This window comes from Polyergus mexicanus, unplaced genomic scaffold (assembly GCF_030449975.1).
Source record: "Polyergus mexicanus isolate NDT 795.1 unplaced genomic scaffold, iyPolMexi1.0 SCAF_20, whole genome shotgun sequence".
Classification (NCBI taxonomy): domain Eukaryota; kingdom Metazoa; phylum Arthropoda; class Insecta; order Hymenoptera; family Formicidae; genus Polyergus; species Polyergus mexicanus.
This window is the reverse complement of record NW_027223340.1, coordinates 4764129-4773471: the sequence shown is the minus strand read 5'-3', so window position 1 is coordinate 4773471 and position 9343 is coordinate 4764129. Positions and strand designations below refer to the sequence as shown.

The 9343-nt window shown below is 30.9% G+C and overlaps 2 protein-coding genes across 2 annotated transcripts; one reads left to right on the top strand and one right to left on the bottom strand.

Annotated features, from left to right (window-relative positions):
* Positions 1–899: 899 nt before the first annotated feature.
* LOC138941823 (uncharacterized) lies at positions 900–5441 on the top strand. The gene is given in 14 exon segments (XM_070311700.1): positions 900–1095; positions 1212–1385; positions 1686–1985; positions 2069–2177; positions 2300–2463; positions 2626–2935; positions 2938–3048; positions 3106–3366; positions 3603–3768; positions 4022–4219; positions 4351–4493; positions 4575–4793; positions 4957–5370; positions 5424–5441. Coding segments are annotated over 14 exon segments (2739 nt in total). The 5' UTR covers positions 900–943.
* A 213-nt stretch (positions 5442–5654) lies between these two features.
* Positions 5655–8405, bottom strand: LOC138941874 (uncharacterized). Its single transcript, XM_070311806.1, has 3 exons — positions 8237–8405; positions 6605–6757; positions 5655–6463 (listed from the first exon to the last, which is right to left on the bottom strand). The coding sequence occupies exons 1-3, from the start codon at positions 8360–8362 to the stop codon at positions 6383–6385; spliced, it is 360 nt and encodes a 119-aa protein (XP_070167907.1). The 5' UTR covers positions 8363–8405; the 3' UTR covers positions 5655–6382.
* Between the last annotated feature and the right edge of the window lie 938 nt (positions 8406–9343).

The following is a 9343-nucleotide window of genomic DNA, read 5'->3' as shown; positions in this document are numbered from 1 at the left end:
ATTTACAATTATTTCTAATTTTATTAATTAAATTGATAAATAAAACCAAAACATTTCCTAGAAACTGCGTATCCACGCTGTATCGTTCTCATATTGCTAAATATCTAATTAGAAATTTCTTACCTTAGATAATATAATGTAAAAAGAGACAGAGATCCAACGAAAAATATATCCGTCTATTTCTCATTCTGGCCCGGATTTTTCTATAGGATAGTATAAGGAGGATTCACTTCAGTATACTATAAAGCTCACTGAGCCGGGCAAAACAATTCATTCATATACAAGTTGAAAAATAAAAATAATCAATAATCATTGATTTTGGCATAACTTCATAATTTATGCAATTTATGCATAGATATAAATAAAAAATGTATAAAGATATATAAACATTGATATAAATTTAAAATTTAGATTTATGTGTATAGGAACATACGATGAACATATTTGCGTCGAATACAGTAACAATTGATGCAACTTCATTGCATTAAGGCATTCTTGGCGCCTAGCTTACCTCATTTGCAATTATCTGTTTTGTCGCTCGTGTAACGAATAATTCATTAAACGCGATGGAACTGTTTGAATTAGACACCCTACTGCCGCAGATGAAGATCAAATTAATGTCGGGAACGAAAGATACACAGGTATATTTTAACAATATTTGTCCCCTCGATATATTAACGTCCATTTGACCTTCGAATTTCACGTTTATGTCGAACACTATTTTTATATCAATCAGATTGCATGTAAATTCGAAATTTCGAATTTAAAATAATTAATCATGGAGGAAAAAAAAAGAGAAAAAAATGAAATCACACAAAACAAATCGAACAAATTCATATATGAATACGAATAATTATTGATATCTTACTTATTGTTCTTACTCGTAGCTTCGTAATTATAATTTTATTATTCTGCAATCTTTTTGTTTGCCATGTGGAAATAGATGTGGGTCGCGGAGCAAATATTAAAGTATGTGAAAAAAACAATCGAGTCGAAGAGAGAACGTCTTGTGGAAAAGCTTGTTAAATGTGACATAATCTCCACCATATGCGATACAATGCAAACGACTTGTTCTTCGGATGAAAATTTTGTCAAGTATGCGATTTTTTCTTTTTATATATTATAATGATCTCAATGTTTACATCATGTTCACATCATTATGCAAATCACGAGTAAAAAAATATTGGCGGTGATTTAATTTTTGTATGCAGAGTTGTTCTCGAGTGTCTCGAGATTATAAGCGTCTATAAAAAGTTCTACGAAAATCACACGGCCATGAGTGCTATAAGATCAATGTTAAGAATTAGTTACTGCGTGTACACATCACTCAAAGACACGATACTGTTTGAAGAGGTTGTACAAGGCATCTGCAATATACTTGTTAGGTATATTTTTCTAATATCACTCGCCATTTGTGTCATATTATAAAAACGTACAAACATACATAATGCAAAACTTAGTATTATATTGTATTATTTCTTATATATCTATATATGTATAATTATTACTTATTTATCATTTACATTATTATATTGCTTATAATTATATGTAAATATTATATCTATGTATCTCTATTCAAACATCAATAATTTCAACTAATTATCATGTAATCTGTTTTGCCTAAACAATAGCGACATCATGCATATATTGTATTTAGGGAGGCATTAATCGTATTCAACTTTTAGATCAATGAAATTAGCTGTGGACTTTGACACTGTTTGCGTTCCGCAACAAATTATATTTTTCGTAAAGGAACTGGATGTCCAAGATTCGCGAAATGATAAGATGAAATTTATGATCGTCACGATATTAAATGTTGTTCTGCGACAAATAGCTATCGATGAAATCATCGATGCAGAGATAATTATTGACATATCTTGCGATGCATTAAAGTCAATGATAGAAATTGTCAAATATGGCGACGACGACAACACAATTTTACGCGCTACTATCTTATTATGCGGTACTTGCGCCGGCAGTTCTCGGTAAAGAAAAGACATCGATAAAGTTATTTTTCTTAATATTAATATTCAATCTAATTCGTATTACCAACATTTCTATTTCACAGGCTTGTTTTTGAACGAAAAAGTCAGAGGTCTGTAATTTCCCAAAAGAAGAAGAATCTGTCAATTTGCATTTATGATACGATAATGAATATAATTATACCACACGTTAAAGTACGTAAATATAGTTAGTTATTTAAAAGTGATACTTGATTTACTGATACGTGTATTATGAAATTAGTCATGCACATCGTTATATAATGAACTTAATTTATATACATATATTTCTTCGGTAGGATGCAGATTTGTCTCGTATAGACTCAAATGAGTTTCACAGAAATTTCATCTTCTGTCTGAACAATTTGTACGAGTTGGAAAATTGTTATCATGACAATTTGTCAAACTACTTGGTCGCTAATGGTTATCTGAAGTACTTTTTGCTCTTGACTCTAGAGTTTCCGTAAGCTACGTCAATTTGTAATGTTGCGTGAATTGATAGGATTATGTTACGATACGTTGTATCACGATTATAACGACGAATGCAAAATATAATATAGACATTTTAAATCTAATATGAGCATAAATGATAAAATATACAGGAAGTAAATGTTTTACATTACAGGAAAAATTTACGAAGAAATATTTGCTTATTACTATCACAGATTCTGAGTATTCTTAGTAAAAGAGCATTCTCGATCAAAGACAAGAACGAGTTTACACATTGTTTGCGCAAAGATTTTCTTGACTTAATATCGAAAGATTCGACGAAAGAGAGATGGAACGATTCTGTAGCGTCCTGTCGTGGAAATGATGGAACGGCCTTGCTGATTTTGTTATATTATCATTTCCAAGGCACTGGGGAGTACGAGATATCATTTTTTACGTTGTATACACAATTATTTATATTAAATTTGTAAATATATTGTACGTTGCTTTTAGAAACGACATAATATCTTTGGAGTCGTTAATTGCTAGAATCATGGTATTTTCAATATCTAAGCCAATCTCAGTCCCGGTTTTAAAACCTTTATGGTTTCTATTTGCTGTAAGTATTTATCTTTCATATTTATTCGCTAAATATTAATTGCGCACGATTTTACAGGTGACATCTATCTCTCACCGGTCTCCTAATTCGATACGTAATTACGAAAACGCGGTTACCAGATTAACGAATATCCTGCAAAAGTTAGAGATCAGCAAGTTTTATACTCATCACATCGATCTTTTACATTATTATCTTAAATGTCCAAACGTTTCGCAGAAATTATTGAATCAAGTTTTAAATTTATGGTTGATAGAATCCGATGGTGATATCAAGCCGTTACTATCATTCAATTGTGACAAAGTGGTTCGCCATTTATTGGTGAGTGTAATATTTATCATCTGCGATATATCAGAGAGACAGCAGGAAATTAATATCTTCGATATATTTATATATTGATTTTTCACTTTTGAATATATATATATATATATATATATTAGTATATAAAATGAAAAACTTGAAACATTACGTTTTACTTAAATCATATATTTTTATTGGCTTTGCCAGAAAAACTTTTTTTTTATGTAAGATGCTCAATCTTCAATGTTTGCGAATAGGTTGTGATACGAAACGGTTATCCCGAACATGTTATCAGTGCAGCTATGAAAGGACTCCGTCATCTAATTCAAATTGACAGTAATGATAAACACATTGTAGAACAAGTCGCGGAAACTGTGTGGCACATGCTGCCTAACATACTTTCATCATATCAATCTGATACTGGTTTGTGAAAACAAATCCAAAAAACAACAACTTCTAAACTTCTCTCTCTCTCTCTCTCTCTCTCTCTCTCTCTCTCTCCCTCAATCTATAAATATAAGATTTTATAAATTATTCTGTAAGCTAGAGAGTATTGAATTTAAAAATATATTTATCTTGTTATTTAAAGAGAATGAATATTATTAGATTATTATATTTATTAGATTATTACATTATTAGATATTGTGATTAGCATTTGATCAATTTGCATTTATAGTTGCGCATATAGAAGCAGCTTTGGAATTAGCCAATATTACACAACCGCGTATTATGCCGATTGAAATTATAATACGCAGCGCTCATAGTATTGTTGATATTATATTAAAGAAAAACACAGATTCAAAATTCTTAACTTTAGTTGTAACGCAAGCGCATATTCTGTTGGTTTCCGCTATATCATATAAGTCATTTAAAGGTAAAAAAGCAAATATTCGTAAAAATAAATAATTATTTCAATAAAGATATATAAACATACATTTTTGTCATATAAAAATGTGTATTTTATGATAATGACATATATATTTGATCGAAACTTTATAATTATAGTTCTTCAAATGTATATACAAGAACCTATACTATTAAAAGAATTGTACGTTTATGGATTTTCAAAAGAAAGATCGGAATTGTCCATGATTAGCATAAAATTGCTTACGTTCATCATTCATTGCCAAAAAAAATCATCGATAAAGGTATACATGCATAATGATTATTTGAATTGTTAATCTAAGACGAAACTTTTTAATACTTTAATATATATTTGTTTATCAAAGTGCAAACAGCCACTCAAGATTCACATAAAAAACTTGGTCGATCTCTTATTATATGCGAAAAGATCGTCAAATTGCATGATAAATGAAATGCAATTCATTTGCGATCTTTTAACACAAAATGTTGATAAATCGGCTATCGTTTTGCAAAAGATTTCATCCGCTAGTGATGTGGACATGGTTATTTATCTCTATGAAGTTTTTCATATTATTCACGCAATGGTCAGTATATTTAAAATTATAGGAATATAAAGAAGCACTCGAAAATATCTTTCACTTGTACAAAGATCTTTTTACGATATAAAACGATTAAGGATTATTAAAATAATTAGATAGGAAACAGCAGCAACAACTGATATCGGAGTTAATGATTATCTTTTTATAGAAACATGAGCCGCAACGGGAAACGGTATATCAAAGTCTAGTGGTTTTATTACATTTCTGTAATAATAAAGTAACTACTAAAGCACCACTAGTACCTCATATTTGTACCGTAATGAGTAATTATAATCTCATTTTTAATGTCGTAAGAACACGATATGTATCGTATCAATTTGTCGAGTTCGTCACTACATGGCTTCGTTATCGCAAAGCAACTTGCAACGATGTATTGTGGAATCCTAGATCTCTGTGTAAGACACCTTTCGATCAAGTTTTGGATTATCTTAAAGAATATTCTGTGATATTACATAACAAAGAGTTGAAAGATGCTTATCGGAGTCTTCAATGTGCGGTAAGAGGTATTTTAAAAATCCTAATAGAAGTAAACTACACATTTTATAAGAGCTATCAATATCTTGTCATCTTTATATATATTTTTTTTGTTCTTATATTTTTATATTTTTATTTTAGCTGTCACAATTCCAATGAACAATAACAATTGCGTAGATTATATCACAGTATAATTACTTTATACGAAGAAAGAAGTTATAAAGAGTTCACGCATATATTTTATGAGAGATTCTGAATTTCCTATTATAAAACTTAATGCAATTTATTTTTTAATGTTTAATAACTAACTTTTGTATTTTTACAGAATATTAATGTCAAATGTAAAATAAAATTAAGTTCTATATTTTTTGAATTAAGAGCTTATGGGGTTCTGTATTTTAAGAGAGAATAATATTACGTGTAAAATATATAAGATTTTAAAATAAGCTGCAGTTTTTTTTTTATCTTTCCATTATATATATACATGGAGATTGTATTATTCAGCATTATTGTATATAAGGATTGAATATACATTATTTTAAAAATATTTTAATAGAAGTGATATATATACATTATAAAGACAGTGACTGGAATCGCTACATTGGTGCAGCCAATAACTTATTCAGTTATATTGTGCAGTATCAATATCAGCTTTATCGTAAGTAACACGTGCGTATAAAAAGTAGAAAAAGATTATATTTGAATAAGAAGGTGCAAAACTGCATGTTATGCATTTTTGTTATTTTTGATGCACGATATGCATTTGAATCCATTTCTTGTGCTTTTCCAAACATCCGAGCATGCACATCATGCAGCAGTCACATTACAACGTCGATTCAATCCTTTCGGGGTAGCAAGTGTTAAACAAGAGAGAGAGAGAGGGAGAGAGAGAGAGAGAGAGAGAGAGAGAGAGAAGCGTTATTATTATAATTATAATATGATCGCCATGTAGAAGACGCGTTCTTCGTTGCATGATTATATTATATAATTACTCCGAAGGGGTTAAACGGTACACCGACAATCCTCCGCGTTAATCGTTCGTTTTCAGAAGTTTAAAAGTTCTTTTTCCACTTGCGTCTCTTTTCACGAGTTTCTTCTTCTTACTTTCGCGGCCGACCGTTCCGCTGCATGAAGCAACCTTTGAAGGAATTTAATCTCACGTCAATCTCACCCTCCTCCAACTGAAAAGTGTTTATTGCTCTTACTATATCGTTGTTACCATATGGTCTGCGTAAACGGAATAATATATTGGATACGTACGATATACAATATATAGGAATAAAACGCGATTAATGGAATTGGTATTGCGCGTATATACCTACTTGATCGAATAAATAAATTTCCTTGTAACAGGACGGCGACACGCATTCCCGGATGCACCGTGTTTTCGCAACGTCACCGCTTCTGTGCTGCGATTGCATTTTACAGGCTCCGCTCTCCTCGCACGCCTGCTCGAATTGTCTAAAGAGAAGCTCCTACGACAGTATACATATAATTTATCAATCAATCATTATAATTATATCATTTTGATTTGATACCGTTTATTAATTATTAATTTCAAAAATGCAACAAAAATATTTAATAATAGCAAACTAAAGATGCGAATCTCTTTTTCACATTCCATCTTATATTTGTTAGAAATAAATTATTAATTATTCTATTATTTATAAAGTATCTCAAATAAATGCCGCGATCAAATTTATGTCCCGGAATATGAATATTTACTATTTATAATATTAATTTGGATAAAATTATTCTGTTATAATTTATGTGCGGTATTAATCAAACAAATGCTTGCATATTCCGCGCCATGACGAGATAAAGCGGAATGCAACAATTGATTCACGCATGTCGAAAGATTAACCTCAATTAAAATCAATGGGACTTCCAGCACAGTATATATACGCCTTTAATTTTCTTCGCGAATAGCGTTATAACTTGCCTTTCACTGTGTAAATAAAAGCACATTATTGCATACGCGATAAATCTTTGACAAAGAATATTTACCAAGTGCCATTTCAGAAAACTGTATGTAACTTTCTCTTATCTCATCTCCTAATACCGGAAAGATTATATATACATATCGTAAAGATATGTTTCCGATAAAATCCCCTCGATATGACTTTCCACTGTCTTCTTTTTTTACCGGAAGCGGATGTCGCGAACGCGAATTATTTTTAACTTTTAAACGTAACATTTCCGCTGTGCCTTTCTACAACGTATAATCGCGTTATATGTACTCCTTTGTACTTGTCTGATCGCAAAGAAACTCACTATCGTGTCTTGTTGCGATCTAAATTTAATTCTCACAATCTACTTTTCGCCGAACAAGTTCGATGAAAGAGAATCCTTTCTCGTCGCTACAATGAATCGCGATAAATTTGAGTCAGAACTTCCAAATGCAAATATTCGCATGTTACTTTTGTGCACGTTCATGTAAACTTTGATCTTCAGTCGAATATTCTTGGGTTAATACCAGATCGATCGCTGTTTCCTCATCAAATTGCTATCTCAATTCAATCTTACTTTCTTGATTGAGAGCGACAACCATCCCTGTTACAACGTAACAGATTACGAATTTTTATTTCATCATTAATGTCTTTTTTCCAAATAAAACAAATTATTTTTATAATTTCTAATTTTTTAATAATTTCTTTTTTTTTTTTTTTATGAATTTCCATTTTTTTTTCACCGAACGGATTTTCGATTTATGCATTAAATATGAAGATATTTTATAACAAATTAGAAATTTACATACAAGAATGACTTGAAGTCTTTATATACATATATCCGCCGTTTAAAAGTCGGGGTCGGATTAGCGTCAATGCTGCCATCCCCGATATCGTAAAGCGCCACCCTCCCCGAATAAGGGTTGGGGCGCCATAACCTGTATCAGCTTTCAAGCACGTATCACTCGTCAAAGATAAATCCAACAAATTGTATGACCGACTTACATTCTTGGTGGTTTCCTTGTACGGGTACTCGGGAAATGTGAAGGTCTTGGCGAGGGATCCTGGTCCTTCCTGGTGATGGCCGATGACGAGGATCAAGCTGAGCACGAACGCCACCCCTAGTGCCATGTTGAGCGGAGCCGGTGACCGATCAATAGATGGGGATGGCGCTCCGTCCGCTTCCTCCACCGTCTTTCTACTGTGGAAAATAGGAAAATAGGAAACTTTCAGGCTTAATGAATTGTGAGGACTGACCATTGATTTGTTGTGAACATTTCATTATCAAATCGTATAATCTCCAAACATGATCCTTATTTCCGCACATCCTTATGATACTTGCAGTGAATTAATCAATTTTTTATTATCTGTTTAATCCTAACACATTTTATATTTCTATCACAAGACATAATTAAATTTATTTATAATTTGAATTATGTAAAATTATTTCAATGTTTACTATTAATTTTTAGCCGCGCTAAAATTTGATTTCAACCCGATGCTGACAACAAAATGTATATATATATATAAGATTTTACATTCGCTAAAATCAAAACAAAAACAAAGTAATACAATAAAGAGCGTAATAATGAAAATAATAATCTTGATATTGCTGAATTATATGAATTAGATACTGTTATTTATAAAAATATCAACATATTTATTAGTATATTTAAGTAACCTTACATCACTTTCATGCAAAATCTTTATTTAATAGTAAAATACAATTGAAATATATTTTTTAAGAACATATAACAAAATTATAATTTCTTATTATTTTCTTTTTTTAAATAGTTGTTTCTTTATATTTAAATACTAATAAATTTAAATTTTGTTACGTTTGTAGCGATGCCACGGGGGATGAATTAAGAAAGCCGCGAAAGAAATTTTTAAAAATCTTAAGGAAATACAGATGATGCCGACGATTAAAACTTTACTTCGTAATTTAGAATTTTGTAAAATTCTCTCCAGAAAACTTTTCTTAAGAAGAATAAAATCGGGAAACAAGAGTCTCTAATGCAACTCGCGCGACCGAAATTCGCTAGGATTAATAGCTGTAATATCTTACTTTTCGAGAGAAGGGAAATAACGTGCGAATCTTAATCTTCCATA

Bases quoted from the DNA above. Each gene is read 5' to 3' on its own strand.
- LOC138941874 (XM_070311806.1), bottom strand. From the start codon at position 8,362: ATGGCACTAGGGGTGGCGTTCGTGCTCAGCTTGATCCTCGTCATCGGC. The intron at 6,758-8,236 runs GTAAGTCGGTCA...ATACTGTCGTAG, and splicing joins ACAAGGAAACCACCAAGAAT to GAGCTTCTCTTTAGACAATT. The intron at 6,464-6,604 runs GTAGGTATATAC...AACACTTTTCAG, and splicing joins AAATTTATTTATTCGATCAA to TTGGAGGAGGGTGAGATTGA.